At 38.1% G+C, this 25,946-nt stretch overlaps 1 protein-coding gene across 2 annotated transcripts; it reads left to right on the top strand.

Moving 5' to 3' along the window:
• The first annotated feature begins 764 nt into the window (after positions 1–764).
• LOC139963462 (TRMT1-like protein) lies at positions 765–25,864 on the top strand. 2 transcript variants are annotated; one of them, XM_071964255.1, is made up of 8 exons: positions 765–960; positions 5,179–5,267; positions 16,720–16,936; positions 19,862–20,074; positions 21,039–21,229; positions 21,945–22,023; positions 22,513–23,151; positions 24,215–25,864. In XM_071964255.1, the coding sequence occupies exons 1-8, from the start codon at positions 917–919 to the stop codon at positions 24,348–24,350; spliced, it is 1,608 nt and encodes a 535-aa protein (XP_071820356.1). In that variant the 5' UTR covers positions 765–916; the 3' UTR covers positions 24,351–25,864. The 2 variants fall into 2 exon arrangements, with proteins under 2 accessions (XP_071820356.1, XP_071820355.1); XM_071964254.1 differs by lacking the exon at positions 765–960 and adding an exon at positions 3,129–3,530.
• The last annotated feature ends 82 nt before the right edge of the window (positions 25,865–25,946 follow it).

Genomic DNA, 25,946 nt, shown 5'->3' with positions numbered 1-25,946 from the left:
GGTCGAACAACGGCAGTTGTATGTAGCCTACTGCACAAGTGCATATATTATACCTACTATGATATATATATATACTGAGGATTAATTAACTCGAAATCACTGCTAAGTAGACAACGGAACACACTTGCCCTTTCCCATAGCACATGTTCCTGGCGGCACCAGCACCAGAAATTGTTTATACAGAAGATGAGTTAATGATAGTTGATTTGAAGAAACAATTTCAAAATGATGCGTTCATTACCCTTTGCTTTAAATTACAACACCCAATTCTTGTATTCATATGTTGAGTGTTCAATTGCTATGAATATTCCAAGGTGATGCTCAAATTCAGTGAAGTTTAATCGAGCCAGAACTTTTTTGTCACAGTTATGTATCACCCCCACCCCCCCCCCCCCTCCAAAAAAAAAACTTTCTAGACCAATGATCACAATGTCCCGTAACACGAGTCCCTCAACACTAAAAAAATAGCTGCACGTTTGAAGGCACCAACTTTATATAGCGTCCATATAACTTTAAGGATATTTGATTGACGCCTCTCACACATGCAGTTCATTCTAACAATTGTGTTGGCAAGGCTTTCATCGCAAGCAAATAAACCATTTCGCAAATTGTATGACGACACAATTTCCACTTAGTAAACCACTCGCAAATTCGAAACAATACCGGTTATGTACGTAGACCAGCTTGCTTGTCGTGACATGTTTTAGATATGCCACAACTTGCTTCAATTTCATCACAGATTACGAAACCGCTCTCCTGTGTCGAAATAATATCACTAACATACATATATGCTAACGATCGTCAAGGGCGGTATGAAAGTCAACACCATTGTACGAGTATGGCAGGCCGAATGGGAAATAATTGCTGAGTTATCTCCGACATAATTGCTGAATTATGTCCGACATAAATCCGAATTATGTACCAAATACGAATTATGTCGGACATAAATCGACCAATCAGGTGAGCGCATCTCGATGCTTATTTATGCGGTACATTAATCGTATTTATGTACCGCATAAATCCGAATTATGTACCGCATAAATCAGTGGCGTAGGAAGGTACTTTTGAGTAGGGGGGACTGAAGACTGATGGCCGGCCTGGGGGAGGGGTCTAAGGGGAGGGGGTTTCCCCCTCCCCTTTAGAATTTTTTTGCATTTCCAGGTGGCCTCAGATGCAATTTAGTGCAATATAGCACACTTCAACACCCACTCCATTTTGTAAAGAATTTTGCATTTTCACCTGGTCTTAGATGCAATTTGGTGCTTCAAATGAGATTTTTTTCTCATTTGGAAATGAAAAAGGGGTTTTCTGACTTGCGGAGCGGGGGGGGGGGCGGAACGATACTTCCGCCCCCCCCCCCATATGTTTCACTGGGGGCGCTGGCGCCCCCCCCCCAGCCCCCCCGGTTCCTACGCCCTTGGCATAAATCGTACATGTACCACATAATATCTGCGTGATTTTCGTCGAGAAGCGAACGATACTTGTAGGTTATTGACAAATATCGACAATCCCACACAATCCGATGTTTTACCAGTAAACTATGCTTTGAACCGGTTTGTAAATCGTCGAAGAGCATTACGCTAGGCAAAGCTCGGAAGACTCCTGAAAGACGAGTACAATGTCGCATCAGTGTCTCTGGATGAATCAACGGGGGAAGTTTAACGCCTGGCAGAATAGCTGGAAACTTGTTAATAACATTGTATAATACACGTAGCCAACTAAAGTTGCAGTGCCAACTTAACAAATATGGTATATTTAAAGCCGGTATTAATTCCATCTAATGCCGGTATTAATTCTATTTAATGCCCGTATTAATTCTATTTAATGCCCGTATTAATTCTATTTAATGCCCGTATTAATTCTATTTAATACTGGCATATGAAGCTGCATGGTGATAGGCTGAGAATTAATGCCGGTATTAAATAGAATTAATGCCGGTATTAAATAGAATTAATACCGGTAATAATTTTAATTCGTATGGACATTAAATCAGCAATGATTTCCCGTATGGCCTACCATATACGTGTTTGTTATATACGATCAACCATGAACGTATCTGCTCACGATCATGTAGCTCAGTCTTAGAAAAGTTCGTTGGTTGAGTTTTCCAGTCGTGAAAACCTTCATCAAGTTTGTGTACCATTGGAAGCGAAATGTACATTATAAGTTCAAATGATTAAACAGTTGAAAGGTATATAGCCAGGGAGGTTAACAGTCGGCCTAAAATGCAGCCGCGTTTGTTTCTGTTTAGTTTCATGTTTCCCTTTAAGTTGCTTCCTTTTCTTAAAATCGTAATGTTCTGATTCTTTAGGGAAAGAAGTCTACACAAACATAAATCATAACAGCCTCTCTTCCCATCGGAAAAAATACCTGTTTTGTAATCCATACCATGCACAAGGTAACAGAACCCCTAACAATACAAGCGGTAAACCTTAAATGCTCCGAATATTAAACTGGTGACAAAGTAACAGGGTCTTGTACCATCACATCACAGAGACTGCCATGGCTACGTGTGCACTTGCATACATATGCTCTACATACCTCGCTACCCCCCCCCCCCCCCTGACTGATGCGAGATACGTACGACATAAATTGCCAGTCTGATGTGATCGTCAACATCCCGAGTGGGAAATTGCTATATGCAAATGAAAATGAATTAGTTGCGGGTAAAATGACCATGTATATACAGGCATGGCGTAGGAGGCAATATTTTTGTGGAAATTCGGGCAATATGCTGAGAATTCTTCGGGCACCTACTGAAAGAAAAAATAAATTATAACCAATATGGAAGGGTAGTACCGGTAACCCGACAAATGATTGTATGTTATTGGCATGCGATGAAATAACCGATGCATGCCTATATGATATTAGATTAACATATTGAAAAATTTGGTTATATTTTTCGGGCAAGTCGTTACAGCACCCCCCCCCCCCCATCAAACTGGGCTCCTATACGCCTATGATAGCCACGAGAATCGGAGGCTTGTTTGTAGAAATTATAAAAAGATAGATGTTGCATTTGTTTTGTTTTTGGCACTTTTCGCATTTGAGAGAGGGTGTCATTTCGCATGTTGGGGGAGGGCAAAGGGAAGGGATCGCCAGAACAACAGAGGGCCATCGTTTCAGTTCGAAGAAAATAAGATTAAATGATCATAAGAACTTTTGTCACAGGGGTTTTAATGAATGGAATGTCAGAAAAACCCTACAGTATGACTACATGATGTTCTCTGGGGTTCTTCCGTCACATTTTGATGTTAATTTATATCAAGAACTGAACGAAAGGTAAATCGCTCTCCAAACGTTGCATAACGAATCGCACAAATTTGTTGTTAACTGGTTTGGAAGATTAAAACACGTTGTTGGCACCTCTTCTGCAACATGGCCGCCCCCATAACTGATCATGGTTCACGTGAAAAATATAATACAATGGACATCTACAGAGAACTTGGCGTACAGATCTACAAGCAAAGAGAGTCAGCACGTCCTGAGAAAACAGCAACATTCCTGAATCCAAAAATGAGGGTTAACAGGTTGGTGAATGAAATGCAGTATTATCCTGACCAATTCGTGTACAGTTTATGTACACTGTGTAAAAGCAAGAACTAGTTCAGCGAAATTCGTGATCGTGGAACAAACTTCAATGATTCTCGAAAAGATCTTACTTACATATGATGACGACACTGCAAGAATTGCAATGAGCTTTAAATGTAAGGAAACTTTAAGCCAAATCTCATGGCTCATTTAAAAGAATAAGTTAGTCAGGGCTGATTCAATAATACTTAATAGTTGGCTCGGAATGCCATCAGCTTATGTTATTTAAACCTTAGAATTGCCAGGCTTTTTGCTGCAGATGTAAGGATCTAATACACTTCAAAGTTCAACTTCTATCTGTAAGTTAGTTACCAAGTGCATACTATTAATTGTCTGTAATGTGAGTTATTTCTAAGCTGTTCATTGGTTTTTGAGAACTCACAGTTCAATATAAGTTTCAATGCACTTAATAAGTGGAAGCAACTGTTTAGCTGCAAAATTCAGCGTCATGTTTGTTGGTACATTTTCTGTTCTATTAAATACACTGTATAATTCCTGTCCTAAAAGCCTATTTCTTTCAGCCTTTTTCTGACAGGTAACCTACAGTCACATTACAATGATGAGATATTTATCCTGGCAGATGTTAGTCCTTTTGCTAAGGATGATCTAATGTCAAAAAGGATTGCAAAACCAAAGCATGCGTCCTGTTTATTTGCTGTCAGATTAACTGTATAATTTGAAAACATACATAAAAGAAATTGAGCAAACCGAACAATCTTTCTCTTAAATGGTGATAGAAGTGCTTGTAGTTAACAACTGTGTCAAATAGCTAAGAAAAATTTGTCTCAGATTTTGATTTTTGAGAAATACTGTATTCTGTTTGTTCCTTGAACACTACAAATAATAAGTAAAATTTATATAGCGCATAATCACCAAAGCTGCTCAAAGCGCTTTACAAATGTAATACCTAAAAACAAGTCTGACTGAAGACTTGAGCAAATGTAAAAATGACATCATAGAACCACTCATGCTTGAATGTTTATTACTTTTTACCCCAACAATTACAGTATTGTCTTTACTATACTGGTGGTGTAAATATGTAAATTGATGGTTTTGTTTTTTTGACAAAGTTTCTAACATTACATAGCTTTGTTTTGTTTTTTTTAGTAACAATACTGTTTACTTAAACCTGAAAATATGAAAAGAAAAAAAATTATGGAGAACATGGCAATAGGACAATATGACATGATAACAAACAATGACAAAATTAACAGCCCATGGACATGACATTTGAAGCAGCTAGGGTATCTCCTAAAATGAAAGGAGAATTTTCTTATCTATAATTTTGGGGGGATTATTCCTCACAAGCATTTATTCATCCTGCAACATAAAGATGCGGATTAGATTTGCTTGTAAATCATCTTTTGCAATATGTAATAACTTGGTACAGTACATATATGCTTTGACCTCTCACTGTTTAACTTTAGTAAGTTCAATTGTGCATACATTAGCCATATCAGTCACAGACCAGCCCTATTATGATCATTTTACAGGGTATTAACAAGGAAAGGTAAGATGACTGATAACTTTGACCTGGACCTTTCAATCTCATAGAAGTGATAATGTATGTACATTTCCTTTGTCTAGAGAGCTCATTCTACTGACACTCGCAGTCAAGGTCAAATGTCAAGGAGATGATGACATCACAAGTTGTCTGGATGCCTTCTCTGCTTCTGGTGAGTACATCTACTTCTTCATTTTCCATATCATGACGTACAAAAACCAGAACCTTTGTGTAGTTTCAATGCATAGATTTGTACTGTAAGCAATGTCTGATAAGTATAATGATTCTTGAGAGTATCTCTCTAAACCAGTTATGGCTTTTTTAAAGGCATTGAAGACTCGCCCCAAACCGCGTTCTGAAAAAGTTAACTTTCTGTTGCTTGCAAGTGACATTTTGTTTGTGTCGCTACAAAATGTAGACAGTAATGAAATGTGATACCTTGTTATCTTTAGCTGGACCTGAGATGTCCATCGCTGTATCGTTTATACACTGTGCTGTGGGTATTGACCGCAGCTGTATATACTGACTGTACACTAGTGTCTAATTATCGACGGTAGCAAGCTGTGTGTGTATTTTCTGGGATCGATGGTGGTGTCTAACACTTCTGTTACACCTCATTCGAAACTAGGTCAGATTACCGGCATTTGACATTTCTTTTTGCGTGAGTCTTCACACGCTTTAAGTCTTTCATCAAGTTCAAAGCATAATATCAATGTGAATGGACACCAAGGTGCCATGGAACTATCACCAAAGGTACAAAAATAGTATGAATTCTACTCTCTCTATATTAAAATGCCTATGCAATATGTTTTTATTTTTTATTCATTTTTATTTTTATTTTTTTGTGTGTCATGGTGGAGGTCTTCCCAGTACTGAATGGTAGTTAGTCATATTTCAAATTATCAGTAAGTAACAATGTTATCATGCAGTTTTTATGTATTTTAATGCAGCATATGGAAAACTTTGACTGATATACTGAGGAGGGCTGAAAGGATTTAGCGGATTGTGTTATCCCTGAAGGGAACTGCAACTTATAGTGCTAAGTCAGTCATAAAAGAACAATTTGTACAAATTGTATTTACCATTGGCTACTATACCCTCGCTCTGATGCCATCAGTTTTACCAGATGACATAACAATTTAAAAAGGTGTCCAGTTGAGATTTATCTATAGATTTATTTTCACATGATGTTGTCTTGTAATTATATGGAGTTTATTTGTTGACTCTTTAAAGCTATTTTTCCAGACTTCCGGGCATCCCCGGAAGTTTGTTTAAACTCCTAATTCCTTTTACTCCTTTATAAAGAAGTCAAGACTTTATTACTGCAATTTTTTTAACTAAACTTTTTGGAAAAAGTTGTTTTCTAAGCCAGTTGTTCTGTTTTGATGGCATTCTTGTGTAGGCAGAGCTTCATGAGAAGTTGTCTTTCCCTAATTCCTACACTCCCTTATAAAACAAGAAGTCAAGAAAGTAATTAAGAGCATTTTATAAAGAAGAGCTTACATGGAAAGTTTCTTTGACACTTGTGACTGATTCCTTGGAGGAACTCAACCATAAAAAAGAAATTATGGGGGGGGGGGGGGGGGGGAAGGGGGTGATTTAATTCCACCAATAATGATCCTGTAAGTAACATCCCATAATTTAGTTTTCTGGATCAAGGCAGTTTTCACAGCTCACCAAGGCCTGGTCAGATCTCAAATAGTTATACTCAGACTTACCTTAATTGTGGCACACGGTAGACAATTGCGTGATCAACACTGATATTTAATTGATTATGACTCATTGATTGTGTGAATATTGTCAAACTTTAAAGATCGATTTAAATCTCTCTTCACACATTCACCACAAAATTAAAAAAACAGAACAAAGATTGTTCCAGCTACTATACTGTAATGTACTGTACTGCACTATACAATACTGTTCTGTACTGTACTGCACTATACTGTACTATTCTGCACTGTTCTACGGTGCAATGTATTGCACTGTACTCTTCTGTACTCTACTGTAGTACTACAGACATATCCCAATTCACAGACTTCAGTATAAATTTTGTACCATGGGAATATCAAAGCCTAGATTGCCAAAGATTCTAAAAGCAGCAGTAATACTGTATCTAATGATTGTTATTTAAAGGCATTGAAGACTCGCCCCAAACCTTGTGCGGCCATCTGAAAAAGTTAAATTTCTGTTGCTTGCAAGTGACGTTTTGTTCGTGTCACTACAAAATGCAGACAGTACAGTAATGAAACGTGATACCTTGTTATCTTTAGCTGGACCTGAGATGTCCATCACTGTATTGTTTGTACACTGTGCTGTGTGTATTGACCGCAGCTGTATGTATTGACTATACACTCGTGTCTAATGACCGATGGTATTCAAAGATTCTAAAAGCAGCAGTAATGTCTGATGATTGTTATATAAAGGCATTGAAGACTCGCCCCAAACCGCGTGCGGCCATCTGAAAAAGTTAAATTTCTGTTGCTTGCAAGTGACGTTTTGTTCGTGTCACTACAAAATGCAGACAGTACAGTAATGAAACGTGATACCTTGTTATCTTTAGCTGGACCTGAGATGTCCATCACTGTATTGTTTGTACACTGTGCTGTGTGTATTGACCGCAGCTGTATGTATTGACTATACACTCGTGTCTAATGACCGATGGTATTCAAAGATTCTAAAAGCAGCAGTAATGTCTGATGATTGTTATATAAAGGCATTGAAGACTAGCCCCAAACCGCGTGCGGCCATCTGAAAAAGTTAAATTTCTGTTGCTTGCAAGTGACGTTTTGTTCGTGTCACTACAAAATGCAGACAGTACAGTAATGAAACGTGATACCTTGTTATCTTTAGCTGGACCTGAGATGTCCATCACTGTATCGTTTGTACACTGTGCTGTGTGTATTGACCGCAGCTGTATGTATTGACTATACACTCGTGTCTAATGACCGATGGTATTCAAAGATTCTAAAAGCAGCAGTAATGTCTGATGATTGTTATTTAAAGGCATTGAAGACTCGCCCCAAACCGCGTGCGGTCATCTGAAAAAGTTAACTTTCCGTTGCTTGCAAGTGACGTTTTGTTGGTGTCGCTACAAAATGCAGACAGTACAGTAATGAAACGTGATACCTTGTTATCTTTAGCTGGACCTGAGATGTCCATCGCTGTATCGTTTGTACACTGTGTTGTGGGTATTGACTGCAGCTGTATGTACTGACTATACCCTCGTGTCTAATTACAGATGGTAGCAAGCTGTGTATGTGTATGTTCTGGGATCGATGGTGGTGTCTAACACTTCTGTTACACCTCATTCGAAACTAGGTCAGATTACCGGCATTAGACGTTTCTTTTTGCGCGAGTCTTCATACCCTTTAAGCAGTGAACATTTCCATCTGTAAGTTTTTCACAGAGTAGGTTTTGAACCCTTTCTATAGTGCTAAATTGCAGACATGTGCAATATATTAGACACTATTTGTAAACCTTAACAGATCACGATGAAAACAGTGATTGTGGCAAACTTATGAAAAAGTTATGAAAATTATTTTAATCCCTTAGCTTTTTCACAACATTCAATTGAAATGGAAACAGGAAATGAGTCCAACATGATAATTCAGAGATTTTTGTCAACTAACGTACAAGGAAAGGATTGAGAATGGGTCATAACAACAAACAGCCCACACCAAAGTCAGAATTGTGGGTGGCACGTCCATTGCTGCCATTGTGCCGACACAAATGGTAATATTGTGGGTGTAATGTATCCTTCTCAGTCTCTGTTAATGGTCTGTGCCAAATCTTTCATGGTTTGGTTCTCATAAGTTCAAAGGTTGATACATCTTGAGTCATATATGGTAGGAGAATGCATATTGTTCTTTGATTTTACATTAAGTTGATATCTATGCATCTGTTGTTCACTGAATTGCCCCCTGTTATGTAATCAAATAGTAAAATTCACATGTTTTGTTTCTCACATATATACTACAAAGCTGAATAGGCCAGTGTAAAAATAAATGTTTCTTTTGTATTAATTCAAGTTTCAACTTGTTTTTAGACAGTAAATTGTTTTTATACAAATGGTTAAAAATTGTGAAATTCTAGTTCCTGGCTGATGACTTAGCTGTAAGTAGGACTTACCCATATACAGTAATATTAAAACTTTTAAAGTCTAGATGACTGAGTGTTTGAAGACTCTTACTTCCATAAAAGTAGCCAGGTATAACTTTTTTCCCTTTTCTGGAGGGGGGGGGGTGCAAGGAGGGGGGAGTTTGGTGAAGATTTGATATACTTTGTTTTTGCCCAGGTGGTAGACAATTTTTGTTATAAGAGCACATTGCAATATTTAATTGTAATTGAATTTTTCTATAGATCAAATCAAAATCTTTTTACAATTTACAAATACAGTATAATTCTTCTGGAAATTGGAATGATATTCAGGTTCAAAATATTTATTCTTTCTTCCCTCAAACAACCTCACTTTTGAACTGTTTTAAATATCTCATCAAATAAATATATATTTATATATATTGAGACCATGTTTCATCTGTTTGTGTTAACAATGATGTAGAAGTCTCTCTGCATTGGCTGGAAGGCTTGGAAATAAGCTAGTTTACACTCCTTAGTAAAATCACTTCCTCTCTCTTCCTCTCTTGCCCTCATTGCAAAGGAAAAGAGTCCACTGAGTAAATAATTTTTTATTTTTAAAAAGCGGGAATTTCATCAGATATTGCCACTGTAATTTATACTTGGTTATGATTCTGTTGCCTTATATGTATATTTAATAAACTTTACATATTGTTGGCTGGTTCAAGGCATCTCAAATAGCTAGAATTTTATATCAACATCAAATTAAAGTTTCTTCACCCCCGGTCCCCACTTTATTTTTCATATCAGCAACTACAGAAACGTTGTCAGTGATGTCGTCACCAACGTTCATTGATCTGTGTATCACTATCGGTGCCTTCCTAACTCTCTCAGATATTGCATACATAGACAGGCATTCAACAATTCCTCAAATTTTCAAAACAGTTGGTTTAATCACAACTAAACAATCAAAGTATTGATTTTCCTATTTTTAGCTTTGGAATTTCCAGATAGTCCTATGTTGCAATCAAAGATAAACATGTGTACTGTGTGAAACATATGAGGTCAAAATATTGACACACACACTAGCAAAAAGGTTAAGTGTCTACGTACAGTACTTAAAGATGGGAATCAAACAAGAGTTGTGAACCTTCATTTGTTTCACAAGTAGGTTTAAGTGGTCCCTAACTCGTTTTGTCATCATGTGTGAGTTAATCAGGCACGTAGCCAAGGGGGGGGGGGGGTGAAGGTGGCAGCTGCCCCCCCCTTGAGCATATTTTTTTTTTTAATGTTTTTATGATATCGCTAGTATTCTCAAAAGAGAAAATGCTAAGATGCAACTTACAAGACCTGGGAAGTGCCATTTCCAGCAATCTGGGAGGCATTTTCAGCCAAAATTTTCTTGTGCGCTTCGTGCCAACCATGGTGGCACTACGCTTAGATAGTTTGCAATGCCAAATCTACAGTTTTGCTGGTAGTTTGTCTTGAAACTCATTTTACTTGAGTTCCGACATTCACAACATATTTGCATAGCCTATAACATTTTTTAAGTTGTTTACTGTTCAGCCTTCTGTTCGTTATCTGATGTGCACTGATGAGTTATCTGATAGGCTGGCAGTGGGAGCCTACGGTAGCTTATAAAACAAGGTTTCCACAATTTGGCCTCTGGTGACCCCAAATGGACTAGGACCTCCAAGATCCCTGTTGCTTTTGGTGGAGGTGTGTATATCCACGTACAGTAGACTGACCTGTGTTAATCATGCCATAGTGTTATTGTATCAAAATGGTGGTTCGGTCCCTTTCTAGTGTAACAGCTAGTTCTGCTTATACTAACAAGCAGAAATCTAGTGCACTGAAGTCATCGAAACCTTAATGCATTTGCATTCTGGTTAGCATGACGCGGTTAAGCAATTTTGAACAGCGCAGATGGCAACAACGTAAGTTTAGACAACCACGTATGTTTTGACAAAGGAAGTTAAGACATCAGTGAGTTTGAGCAACAACGTGGTAAAACAGCAGCAACAACTTTAGTTTAGACAACAACAAACTAAGTTTAGACATTGAAATAAGTTTGCCCTTTTCGCATTCCATACATATAAGCCAGTGTTACAAATGACTCAAGTTATGGAATGCAGTTGAGGCACAATTGTAGCTTGACTTCAGGGCAAATTGTTTGTTTTTTTGTCTGATTTTTGCCTCTGACAATCAGATCTTACTTTTTTTGGGGGGTTTTCAGAACGGCATATATGGTTACAACTTTGAATAAATGAAGCAAAAAGCAAAAGTAAAGAGTGACTTATACAGTATGTACACACTGTAGGAGAGTTTGGTAAATTATAGAACACCAGCTTTGGGCCAGTATTGGGTAAACCTCCCCCCCCACCCCCTTGGGTGGATCATAGGCTTACAGTACCACTATTTTGTGTTTTATTTCATTATGCCCAAAGAGATGTAAGGTGATACCCTGCAGTTGATCACTCTAAATATATTTATTTGGGAGTAGGCCTATTTAGTTACAATGCAGGGATGTGCATGCCCACGCTGGGCGGCCCCGCCCAGCACTAAAAATTACCGCCCAGCACTGTCTTAAAAATCGTGAATCCCGCCCAGCACTATTTTCATCTAAAATCCCGACATTCCTAACAATAAATTCAACATAAATTGGGCCTAGCCTATGCCAAAATCATACAGACTAATAATGCATCAGTTACGCATGCGAGAATCATTACTTACGGCTCTCAATCGGTCCCTTGTAAAAATCTCTTTGAAACAAACTAATAACTTTAACCAGATACAGTACGTAATATATTTCACTAAAAAAAAATTTAAAAATGTAAATTGTTAGCAAAACTAGTACTTGTGTATGTGCTTAGAAAGCTACACAAGTGCCAGCATTTGGCATCTGAACACCTTCAAAAATCGAAAAAATTTCCCCTCCCCTTAGACCCCTCCCCCAGGAGGGCAATCAGTATACCCGGCACTCAGGAAATCCTTGGCACATCCCTGCAATGCAATCTGAAGTTTATGTATATATTTAAACAACTTCCGGGAACGACCTTCAAAGAGGATATATATTCTTTTTCTCATTAACAATGAAGATGCACAGGTTTTGCAAATTATGCTGAGACAGAAATATCGACGGAAGTTGTTCATGAATATGGCCTAATACTGGCGAATGTCGGTTTCACTTCAAAACTAGTTGTCCTTCTTCTACCTTGATTTACAGCTGGAAAGTAAATGGGTCAATACATAAGAACAGATCAACTATGACATCACACTGACTGACAAAATGGCAGCCACCAATTCTCTTTTTAACTGCCTTTTAATCCCCCAAAAAACTGAACAAAACTTGTCCTGAAAAGTTATAGTTGGGAGAATTTGTCTTGTTCATGATCACATAGATCTCTATCATTTATTATGTACTAAAGATGATATAGCTTGGATTGATTTTCCTTTCAGTATTTTGTTCTTATAGTACTGTAACAGAAAGCATTTTACCATGATAATTTTGTCCTAATACCGTTACCCTATGTTAACCTTTACAATCTCTTAGCTAGTAACACAGACAGGAAACCCCCTGACATCACACTTCCCAGAATAACAGTGTCTATTTACAAGCCATAACATAACATATTATTATTCTTTTCCTACTTCTTAGTCCCCAGTAGATCACTTACACTTTGACCTCCACAGTAAATCTCTACAACAGAAACCCTGTACAGGTGTCTGTGCATCAAGAACTTCTCTACATGATCTGTACCAAGGAAGTAACCTTCAGTATGATGTCATTCCCAATGATGTCATAGTGTGGTCATTTCTTAGTACAGTAGCTGTAGTCTGTTTCAGGAGAAAAGTCAATATGTGGACAGAGTAAATTCCTGTTCCATCCTCTGTAATTTATCCTTAAAGAGTATATAATAATAATAATAATAATAATAATAATAATAATAATAACTAAGATTTATAATGCGCTAATCATAAACAAAATAGTTGTCAAATGCGCCGTACATATATAGTTTGAATAGAAAGAAAAGCAAAAACAATAATGCAACAATGAAAAATAATTACAAATCAAATTGCAAAAATGTTTAGCATAGAGGTAGGCTTTTAGTTTAGATTTGAAAAGTGATTTAATAGGTATACATTTTAAATGGTTTGGGAGGGAATTCCACAATTTGGTACCAGAAGCTGAAAAAGCACGGTTGGCATAGGTAACCCCATTGGTACGTTCTAGGTACTAGGAGGGTAATGAATTTTGACTGACGGGTGGCATGCTTGTATTGTTTTACTTATAGAAGTTCGAAAAGGTAATTTGGAGATAACTTGTTTATATAAATACAATTGTGGATTAAAATAAGGACTTTGAAATGTATACGCATTTCAATTGGAAGCCAGTGTAATGCTTTAAGAAGAGGGGTAACATGTGTAAACTTAGTATGAAAGATGTACCTTCAGTGGCGGAGCGTCCATACAGTCAGGGGGGGGGGGCGAATGCCCCCCCCCTGATGGACTCAAATAGACTGCTGGCGCCCTTTTCAGCTCTTTACCCCTTTTTACTTATTCGTGATTATTAACTTTTTTATTGCGCTCTCATCAACATATTGACATTTGTCACATTTTGTTGGTGTAATTTGAAGTGTCATTTCCGGCGATCTAGGGAGTATCTTCACTCAAAAAAATTTCTCTCCGCTACGCGCCAACCTGTGGTGGCGCTCCACTTAGATAGTGACGAAAGCGCCCCTACAGACCATTCTCGCCCCTCCTGACCAATACCCCTAGCTCCACCACTGTGTACCTTTCACCACTTGTATTCAGTTTGATTCAACCTACAGGAGCCGTGCTTAGCTTGTTCCAACCTGACACCTCATAGTATTCAGTAGTAGATATCTAGCCAGTTGAAGATCTAAATACCGTTAATTCGGTGACATCCCCATCAGTTCCGACGTCTCTATGTTCCGACGTCTCTATGTTCCGACAAAAAGAAAAAATTTGGAGCATTTTTTTTTATCCAAAAATTTGTTTGTACCAAGAAAACTAGTTTTGTGATCCCAATTTTTTGGGGGGACTCAATTTTTTTGGACCCAAATTTTTTGGGGGGGACTTAATTTAAACAAATTTTGGTCCGAAAAATTTTGGTCACAAAAATGTTGGGGTCTGAAAAATTGTTTTTTGTCCTTTCCATTTTTTGGGAAAAAAAGGTTCCCAAATTATTTCTATTGTCGGAACATAGAGATGTTACCGTTAATTCTACTACCGTTCATGTCATTTCTTGTTCACATATATACACTGTGACAGTACTTCCTTATTATTTACCACATAAATGAACTTGATGTAACAAACATTTGAAGCTTTCTTTTGTCTTTAAGTGGTTAGGAACCAGAAAAACCACAGAGGGAGGTCTCAGATTATTGCAGGATGTTAAGGAAGTGACATTTTCTGTGTCATATGTACAGTATGTTGGTAGCTGTATCTATGTTAACAGGTCTGTGGGCGTGAAAATGATAACCCACCGCTCTCATGGTGCCCACATTTCACAACACATTTTCTGTGGTGAAGTTTGTTAAGTCTGCAGTTAACAAAGGCATCTTGTGACACAAAATGTATTGTATTCAATTGAATATATTTGCCAAAAGTCTATATCTATTCATCATGCAGGTTAAATTGTTAGTACAAAGGATACAGTCAAGATGGGGTGGGAAGGGAGGTTTGGTGGTCTGCAATTGGATCATTCCTATGTGAGTCAGTTTTCTGCTATTAATAGGAAAGAGATCAAATCTCAATTTAGACAAAGAAAATGCAATGGAATTATCATCTGTAAGTGCATGTTTTTTAAGCACCATTGTACTGTAAAACCCAGGTGTAATTCTGGTAAATAACCTAAATGGATTAAATTTACTCTTACTACATGGACTCTGTTAATTGGTAACCGACCAGTTACCATGATGTAAAAATCAAGTAAAATGTAGTTGGACCAACGTCTTAGGGTTCACTTGTGAAAGATTTTGGTCTCTCTGTAATATCACACACGAACGAAGCAGTGAATTGCATTGGGACTGTGACTGTGTGATCATCGTCGGGTGTGCATCACCATCCCCCTCGAAAGAGAACAGATACTACACATGATCTTAGCCAAAAGGCCGTATTCAACTACGGTGATCAAACCCAATTGGTTCTGTGTAACCGCAAAACCAAGTCATTGGACCCGTCATTTTTTAGAGGGAATGAAGATCCCAACATACAGTACCTAGTAAGAAATCTATTCACTTTACTCCTCTCTCAGCTGTCTCCTGTGGAGTGTTAGCTCAGAGGTTAACGCCGGTGCCTTTCAATCATTTATGGTCCCAAGTTCCAGTCACTCCAAGATTAATGTATGTCGTCCAGTTACAGAGTTGTTGACCATTGACAATTCATAATCATGGAAGTTAAATATGAATCTAAGAGACTGACTTTGGTCAGCTTGCGGCTTTGATAAGCCAATGATGGCTTCTTCGCGAGTTCCTGCTTGCAGGAGGATCTAAAATACATACAAAACAATACATACATTCAACATACACACCCTGAAATATTGTACCTAGCCTGCAACACTTGTTAACATATATATGATACTGATCCAACTGCGAGAAGCCCCTGGTCCATATGTTATGTTATGCCCTCATCCTAAATCTTAGACTTTGACATTTCCGTAAGTCATTGTAAAAGTCACGAGGTCAAGTTGGAGAATCTTTGATTAATGCTATTCTCCAGTTTCTTTGTAAATGGAACACTTTGAGAAAGGTTTTTCTCTTTATGTTGATTGTGTAGATTAATTCACTCCTCACTTCCCTGTCTACCCACAACTAATGCACTCTTACTCTACCACATTAAGAGCTCTTGGTAAACCTTTTCACACCATGCCCCTCCCACCCCCCCCCCCCCCGATGATTGGCCCATTCCGATCTACAGCCCTCCATGTTTTCTACCGCCCATAGTGTTTGGAAGTTCTTAACGAGTAGGAAATTCTACCTCTGTGCTATAAGCTAGTCACCTGAAATGTTCTTCGTTTCCTGGGAAACCATTGAACAGAAAGAGCACTTCTCATTTAGCTTTGGAATATCTTACTTTTGATATGCCTAAAAAAAACAAATAATAAAACCCTATATCGTAAGATGTCAGGCAGGAAGGGTCCTTGTAGGTAAAGGAAGAAAACATTAACGAAACATGACAATAAGTCTAGGAACTTAGGAAGTCGTTAATGCTCCACTAAATTGAAGATAATTTGAGCTACTAGATTGTGAAAGGTCATTCATGATGAATGAAAGTCAAAACAATGAGGTGTTGGTAAAATGCTGATTGCCCACTATATCAGTTTCAAAAGTTGCAATTTATTTAGTGTAATGTTTGTCACATGCCTCAAACAGCAAGTTTGCAAAATATATATTTCTAGGTCTCCGTATTTTGCTGTTTGTGACTCCTGGAAAACCTTGGAACAGTCATTGTTATAAAATCATGTATTAAATAACTTATAATTATAATAATAATAATAAAGTCAATTTGATATTGATTTTCTGCAGGTGTGCAAGCATTGCAATGGAAGAAATTTCTCGGGAAGAAGGTGAAAGTCACGGCCAATGATCTGAAACCAGAAGCCGTGGCTGGTATCAATGAAAACTGTCAACTGAATGGCTGTGACTTCCAGGACTATCCAGAAACCATCCAATCAGAAGCCGTAATAGAAACCAGCTGTAAGAATGCCAACTTGTTGCTTCATGAAAGGTCTTTCCAGTGCATGTGAGTATCGATTGGTGAGGTGACTTCATATCACTTCTACCTAGATTTTGGGATGTTTTAAAAAAAACTGAGTTTTTTGTCAACAGCATCAACAGCAGATTGCTACCAATTGCCACATAATTTTAAATCAAAATAGAGGCAAGTAGCAGTATCCTGGAGAAGAAAAACTTTTCCATGGATTTGCTTTTCTTTGATGATATACCGTACTTGAACATAGTGAATGTTCAGCGTTGGTAAATGACTCTGTCTCAACTGTTCTTGTGGGATATTAAAAGAAAAAGTTACCTTGTTATTGAAAGTTGCCTACATAGTCGATACGTGGTTGGTCGAATGTAGTCGACAGGTAACATATAACGTTTGCAAATATATTTCAACAATTCTTGCACTTATCACAAATAATAATGGAATAATAGCAAATTTACAGCAGCTTTTTCAACAATGTCAATTTATCGGTTCTGTTTGATTCTAAGCTCCAGTAACAGTGCAGTTCATTAGCATTCATAGTCATGTTTTGGTTTCAAGTAATAGAGAAAACTATCAAAATATTTTGAAAATATGAAGTCATAACATAAATAGGAAATATTTACCCATCAGTTGTATTTTTGATCTTATTCTAGACAAAAAAGAAAGGCAACTATTATTGTTTCGAGCAATAACGGATATCAAATCCAATTAATGAAGCAATTTTATGTCATGAAGTTATTTTCTTAGTGACGCCCCTACAAAAGAAAACACTTTAATTCAAGCTTGCACAGAAAGACAAATGAAGTCCCATCCAGGGACAGGTTTTAGCTACAATAACTTGATGCATTGCCCACTTTCATACTCATCCCTCTCCCTCCCCCGCACCTCCTCCTCCTCCCCAAAGATTAAATGGGGAAAATTTTCAAACATTCAGATCGAAGTATTTATATTGTGCAGAGATTTTCACAGCTGCAAAAACATCTGTTTACAAATAGCCGTTTTTCAAGTGCGCAATAGAAATTGGCACTGGTATTATATATATGTTTTTTAAAACTCAGATACATGTACAACGTGGCAATATAACGTAATAGCAACTTGACGCCATACCGGAACTCTCCAGTTCAACCTAGCTTCTCGGCTATTTGAACTCTACTTGTACAGTACAGGGTATTCTCATTCTACATAATGCAACTTACATCACTTAGGTGGTTTGTGTTCTTGTACAGTCAAGTCTCTACGTGCATACAAGGTGTCGTCCTGAAATCAATTTATTTACAGCATTCGGGGGGAAAGTCCAAGGACTGTTTTGAATCCACAATGGTTTTACTGATAGCTGACGACAGTATTACTGCAATTGGGGATTTCCACCCTTCCAAGAACATGATTTGTCAATTTAAGGGCAAAGGTTGAACTTTTACAAACTTGTGATGAACTTTGCTCTGCTTAGAAATACTGTATCTCTCAAAGTAACTTGAACTCATAAATAAACCAGCAAGTGTGAGTTTGGGTGGGGGGAGGGGGGGTCAAGGGTGAGGGATTGGTGAAGATACCCCAATCAAACCATGTTAACTAGTAAATAACAAGGACAAAAGGGAAACCTCACTAAGTTATCCATGCCATGGAATCTGAGACGATAAGTTCATTTAGTTTACTTAAATTACATCCACCAGTGGTGTCACATGTTCACAAAGTAAAAGCCTGGCAGTGGGCCCCTAGCCAGAGCAGTCAACAGTCAGGTCAGGCCCCAGGGACATATTTGTCACCTACCTCCTCCTTCCCCCGCCCCCCTACTTCCTTTATGTACGCTTCATTTAAATTGCATGTTTGTGTGGGTGTGTGCGTGCGTGTTGTCTGTGTGTATATATGTGTGTGTGACTCTTTAGTTTGTATGCACAATATGAACTTGACAAGGGAATTATTTATTATGAAAATACTTGGGACACGAGTGGACCATACTTACACAGGAAACCTATTTATTTTAGTGCTTATATCATGAATATTTATGAAGCCACAGTGTGACAAATTTCAAAAACTTCAAATTGCAATAACTTGCAACCAAAAGTCAGAATTTCCTCAAACTTTTATGGTGATATTGGTACTAGATAGCCTGCACATGCTGATGTGTGTTGCATTTGATATCATGCATATTTATAAGGAGGTAGCTCTCATTATTTAGACTACCAAGGTTGTACTTGTATCCACCATGAATCAACAAGGGAATGGATTGCATATCCCTAATTTAGTTTAAAACAAATTTATACACACTTTCTACTGTATGAAACCCCCAAATATGAGTTGATTGTTGATTCTCATTTGCATAAAGAAATGTTGTTATGTAATATGAAGCATGTAGCCATGTAATACTCTGTATTTCAATGACAAAAATCAACAGCAAGGAACCACACGATGCTAGGCATTCTGGTTCACTTAAAGTATATTGTGAAATTACTCTTCATCCATACTCTCCTGGGTTCCCATTTGACTCCCGGCCCGCCCCGCCCCTTGTCAGGCCTGGCCCTACAGCTGATTTGTAACTCTGTTAACGCCACCACTACGATATATACAAATTACGTCAGTCAGAGTCTTCTTGCGTCCCTGCCACGCTATCACTGATTGTTTTAACACTTCACCCAAAATGGTGGTCGTTTGGTTTAAACTGAACTTCAAATGACAGTATTAAAATTCAGTGAAGAATGCCTTGCTCTATTGTTGCCACCATCAAAAAGGTGTGAACGAAACACCGTTGTGACGTTTAATATGATTACCATGCAGTTTTTTGTGTGTCCAAAACGTCAAAACATTGTTAGGTTTAACTTCCGTGTAAGGTTTTTTTTTTTTAAGGTTTTGTGACCATTCTTGTATATCTAGCAATTTCTATGTTAACATATAGTCCCTATAAAGGCACCGGCGTGAATATACAATCTGCAGGTCTTCCTCATTTTTATTAATTTTTTTCCCCAGACATCTGGATCCATTTGGGTCATCAGTAAATTTCTTAGATGCCGCTTTCAGCAACCTTCCCAAAGACGGTATCTTATCCGTCACCTCCACCGATGTTTCGGCTTTCCTCGGGAAATGTCCGCAGGTCACGATGAGGCACTACAACGGTCACGTGATCAAATGCGAATACCAACCAGAGCTAGCATGTCGGTTGATCTTAGCATCTCTGGCCAGGTGCGTTCAGGTTGCTTTACCTCTCGTACATTGATAATTGCTCAGGACTTAAAAGTATAATATTGAAATAAGTCAAATATATCAAGGTAATACAGGACCTAATGTTTGGATCCAAGCAACCTCTCTTTCAGACACAGGCTAGAGACATCCGTGGTAAAACATTCTGCTAGGATCAAAAAGTCGGGCCCTCTAACTTTCATTTATTGCCCCCTACACAGTAGTACGGTGGCCCGACAGTCAAGCATTTCAGGTCACTAACCTTCATCTGGTTTGACCTTTTGCCAGAGGCATGTACGTCTGGTATATCTACCAAAAGGCCTGTTTTTATTACTTAAGAATACTTAAAGGTTGTGTTCTGAAGAAGAAAAAAAAATTAAAATAGAGATAAAACAGTTACGAGAAAAGAATTTTAAAATAGATATAAAAAAATTCCTGAAGATGAAATATTCACCAATACCTTTCATCATCATAACAGAATCAGTTGATGTCGTTATCAGAACAATGAACATTAAGTTATCTTAAGAATTCTTTTTGGTAATGTAAATATAAAAAGGTTAAAGTACACAATTCCAGAGGTTCCAGAAATTCCATTTGTCATGTGTTGTCATCATGGTACTTGTACCTGTATTGCATGTTGTGAAATAGACATATTTAAGTGAGCATGTCAGAAGAATGTGTGCTAATATGTTCTACTTTGCTTTAGATATTATGACTAAAGTACCACCTTAGCAGTGCTTTTTCACAGTGTCTTTGTAGCAAGTTTCTGTTGTTGAAAGAACATTTAAAAAATTTTCTAAAAATTAAATTGTTCTAACCCGAACACCACTAAATGTCTGCAAACAATATGGAAAGTCACAACCATCAGAAAAAAGCACTTTTGAAAAATATTGATGGGTGGGGGGGGTGGGGTTTACTTTTAGGCTTACACCTGCCAACTGCATATACATCCTTGTCTTCCTCAAAGGGCAGCAGCGAGATGTCACAAAGGGTTAGAAGTCCTATTCGCATTTGCCAAGGAACATTTCATCCTAACCGCGGTGAGGGTGCGACGAGGGTACAAGAAAGCCGACGAAAGCTTGAGCCAGGTCCGTAGATTATTACACTGTAACCTCTGTGAAGAGAGAACATTCCTGAAGGAGTCATTGTTAGCAGAAGGTATGAACAAAGCTCTTTCTTTTCTGCAGAACACTCAGTGGTCGATTGGCCTACTGGCTTTAATGCCGCGTCTGAACCCCTGCCTCGTGCTGCTGGATCTGAGGTGTCAAAGGCACCACCAGGTTTGAGCTGTCAAAGTGATAGTTTCTGTGGGGCGCCAAATGTGCCACTAATTGTCTCATGGCCCAGGCACCACCATTACTGAGCCGGCAGCAGTGTTTGAAGTATCAGTCCACCACTGAGCGCTCTCAGTTTAATTGCTCTGGAATGTGTCATATTACTTCCAGTCGATTTAAATCACCTGATTTGAATCGATACACTTTGACGAGGTGATTTTTCTTTGAAACTCAGAGCCTGGAATCCAACGGATACGTTGTATTTCGGTTACGGGAGGGGCACAGGGCAGCCTAGGTCCACCTATATGTTTATCTGGCCACCAGAAAAACTGTCAGAATATTTGTTGTTGTTGTTGTAAAAAACAGATTCTACCTGCCTCCTAGAAATGCATTGACCCCCCCCTCCCCCTCAGAAAAAGAAGTGTAGCAACAGCCCCGGCATAAGGCTTAACACATTTTTCATATTTGGATGTGCACAGATCTTTGTCTAAAGGTTAACTTGGAAGATGGGTCCTGAATTGTTTGGAATCACTGTACCATAATGTCAATTATAGTTGTGGTTTATTCATTATCATTCTCTTTTTGTTTTGTTTTTACAGATAACCTGTATAAGAATCTTGACTGTTCATGTTACAAAGCACATCCAGGAAAAACAGCATCCCTTCTGGGACCTGTTTGGTACGTACACAAATGACTAATTAATTAACTGTTTGGTCGTTCTGTTGTCTTTCATCTGTTGGCTGAGGAGATGGTAATGCTTAGATGAACATAATACCCTCAGACAGAGGCTATGAGATCCAGGTTGGGCCCAGTGATACAATTATGTCACCAGAACTCCTTTCCGGGTTCTTTATTTCTCCTCCAGCATGATATCAAAATGAGAATACAATATTCTTTACCCCAAGTTGACCTTAAGCCATGTTGCCATCATCTCCCCCCCCCCCCCACACCCTACTGCCCTTTTCAGACTTGCTCTCAGATACGGAAACTTTCTTCACTAGACAATAATGAAAACAATTCATTCTCTTCTTATCTTCTTGCTCCAGTTGTGAGCTATCAGGGGGGGGAGGGGTTTAGGCAATGTCACTGTAACTTTTCAACATTCATAAGATCTGTAAAACATTAAAAAACATTGTTAGAACTAGTGGTTTGTTTGTCTCCTATTAGGTCGGGAAGTATTTTCAGCCAGGTATTTGTAGACGATATGAAGACCTTTTCCGCTGAAATACCGGGCATAAGTCAAGAGGTTAGAAGCATCCTCGAGAAGATGTCGGAAGAATCGAGGATAGGAAATCAGTCAAGTTGTAACCCGGACACAGATGGCAAACTGCAGACCTTGGGGAAACGGAAGATTGACTTGGATGGGGAAAATGACCGAAAAACTCGGAAACAGGATTCAGAAACGGCTGATGGAGGATCCACAATACCCAGTGCCGACCAAAAACTTGAAGAGAAAATCACCGAAGGAGGGTCACGCGGTAATGCGAAAGATGGTAAAGAAGAAAGGAATAATGTATGGAAGCCAGAGAGGACCAACATCACAGTGACAGAAAATATCTCTGGTACCTCGGTCATAGGTAGAGGCGTAATGGCAGAAACATATTCGTGTTCCGACAAGGAGAAGATCAAAGTTGCAGATACTCTGACCGGAGTGGAAAATAAGAAGCCATCCGTGAATAAACTCAAAGAAGAAGCTAAAGAGAAGAGGGACGATAATTCCAAAAATGATAGTTCTGCACAAGCTATGCATACCCCTTTCTATTTCACTGTGGTTAAACATTGTCCCAACAAGGGCAAGTGGCCAAGGTAATGAAGTATTGTCTTTTATCTTCTTACAAAATATGTGTAATACAATGTGTAATTCTGCTTTCTATCTCGTGTTGTTGTCATGTCAATAAATCAGGTAGAAGTTACTAACAGCACATCCAAACAAACATATTGTTCTTAAGAAAAGAGGGCAGCAATCCTAAATAACAACTACTTATAATAATCAAAGGTAATATATGTCATACAGTAATACAACAGGTTAATTGGCACATTAATGATTTTTATTTTCTATATTTTTCTCTCTTTGGTCTTCGTTTTACTTCGAATTTTATGTTTTTATGCTTCTACACATATTTCAGTTTGCATTTTATAAATAATTGAAAGCTTCCCTTATTTCTGTAAAAAAAAAATGTTTTCTGTTATCCTGTGAATATAACTTAAAGGGAACACAAACCAAACAATCATCTTTGATTTATATGACAGAGATCTTTGTGAAGAACAACTTCCCCAAAACAGCTAAAAGAAATATTGGCCTCGTGGGAGATATTCTAGTTTAAAAGAACAATCTTGCCATAGTACTTTTCCCAGCTCCTTAAACTTTGATTGCATTTCAAATCAACGTTGAACTCTTTCAAAGATTCACTACTTGATATCTTGGAAATTGTTCTTTGTTTCTGGCTTTTTGTTAACAACATTTTTCTGGAAATGTCAGCCACAAATATGTCACCAGAGCATAGAGTATAACTTACATTCTCTCCTACTTAAGGGATGAATTTTGACAGACACCAAGCAAAATAAAATTTTAATTGGTGTCCTCTCACTGAAATCTTGCCACAAAATTTGAGACGATTAGAAAAGAAATGCTTACAGTGACTTTGAAACCTCCATTGATTGAAATGTTATGAAATGATTCCATAATATATCAAAGTCATTTTCTTGTGGACAAGTTGTCCTTTGCCATTTCTTTATTTAAATATTGATAAAACAGTAGCTGCCTGAGTTTTCCATCCATTGTAATCATTAAGAGAATACAAAACTGTAAGTGTTGTTTAAGTATGATGAAAGTTAATGCTGCAATATTTACTTCATTTTTCCCAAACAGAATGAAAACAGTGCTGGATATTCTGAAAGCTAAGGGCCACCAGGCAGCATTGACAATCTTCCACCATCACGGTGTAAGGACAACGGCCAGTTTACAACAGTACATGCAAGCACTTCAAGAGTGCAGTGATTCTTGAAAGCTAGCTGGCCACAACAAGGAAGAATGTTGCTAGGCAACTACAATTAAACCTGGACCTTTCCAGACAAGTCGGGAGTTGACATTGTCTGGATATGGAAATGAAAGGAGTGTGTGACATTCTGAAAGCTGACGATTAACCAGCAATCCTCCACCGTGATGGTGAAGACAGTGCTGGATATTATGAAAACAGAGGGCCACCAAGCAGGATTGATAATCCCCATCGTTGTGGTGAAGACAGTGCTGCACGATCTGAAAGCTGAGGGCCACCAAGCAGGATTGATAATCTTCACCATCATGGTGAAGACAGTTCAGCACCATCTGAAAGCTAAGGGCCACCAAGCAGCATTGATAATCTTCCAGCTTCATGGTGTAAGGACAATGGCCAGTATACAACAGTACATACAAGCACTTCAACAAGAGTGCAATGATTCATGAAGGGTAGCTCTTGACAATACAGATGGGTGTTGCTAGGCAACTATAGGAAAACCTGGGCTTTCCAGTCAAGGCATGACAACAGTTTGTCCTGGATATGGACATATAATCAAGTTTCCTATTCCTTATGATAGCTTGCCATTTTTGGAAATAAATATCATAATTTATAAAGTAACATAGCCACAGTGAAGCTTGCTTCAGAATTGGGCAAGGTGTATAGTGACTGCTTTGTTGTTTGGGATTCAAAATCGTGTTGTTTTTGTAAATGGAATTATTTAAGAACTGGACTGTGGTGATAAGGGTAGTACTATGATGTTATGACTGATCCAGTTAATCAAGGATCTGGTCAAGAATAAGTCAAGTATTACTGTATATCATTTATTATGGCATACTTCATACTGTGCATTATGTTTCTATGGTAACCTGGGATATAACATTTGGAAGAAGAAGGAAAGAACAATTTTCCTCCCATCATCTGTCATTGTTACAGGCGTGTGGTGTTTCCCTTTGGGATCTAACATGGCGCCCTATATACATTACCCTTCAAGTGATAAAGCACATATAGCAGTATTGTCTCTCTGCATCTGTGATATAATCATAATCAGCAGTTATTTTCAATTTAGAAAGTCAATTCAGATGGGAAAACTGTAGATTGCTCTTGAATGAAAAACCCACCTTACTAAGACCCGACCGGGTATCGAACCCGGAACCTCCCGATTGCTAAGCCTCATTGCATCAAATGCCAACCCCTTTATCCACTCCGCCACAGCACCGGCACATGTCAATTAGTCATTATGACTGGCCACATCAATTGTTTGCACATACTTATTACTTGAGAAATGTTTGATTGCGGTTTATCAAAAGTTCTGAGATTCCATCCCAAATTTTAATAACTGATCAGTCTTTTTTTTTCTATAAATTCAGGAAATACCAGACATTGCAGTTGCTTTCTGGATTCAAAAGCAAATCTCCAAGGAGATGTGATTTTACAAGTCATAATGTTTAAGTACCGTCGTAACATTCATCGTTAAACAGAGAGAGGAAATAAATCTACTTTACATCAATCCGAAGTTTCCTGATTTTCTGACTACATCTTCCCTACAAATCTAGGCCAATGTCATAGAACTACCATGAAACCTACAATGGAACATTGCTTCTCAAC

This window comes from Apostichopus japonicus, chromosome 22, assembly GCF_037975245.1.
Source record: "Apostichopus japonicus isolate 1M-3 chromosome 22, ASM3797524v1, whole genome shotgun sequence".
NCBI lineage: Eukaryota > Metazoa > Echinodermata > Holothuroidea > Aspidochirotida > Stichopodidae > Apostichopus > Apostichopus japonicus.
Note: the sequence above shows the minus strand (reverse complement) of the source record. Positions and strands in the feature narration are given on the sequence as shown.

What these genes read in the sequence shown, in the direction of transcription:
- LOC139963462 (XM_071964254.1), top strand. Translation starts at nt 3,379, where the DNA reads ATGGCCGCCCCCATAACTGATCATGGTTCACGTGAAAAATATAATACA. An exon ending in TCCCTTCTGGGACCTGTTTG is followed by an intron (nt 22,024 to 22,512) that starts GTACGTACACAA and finishes GTCTCCTATTAG; the next exon opens with GTCGGGAAGTATTTTCAGCC. An exon ending in AACAAGGGCAAGTGGCCAAG is followed by an intron (nt 23,152 to 24,214) that starts GTAATGAAGTAT and finishes TTTCCCAAACAG; the next exon opens with AATGAAAACAGTGCTGGATA.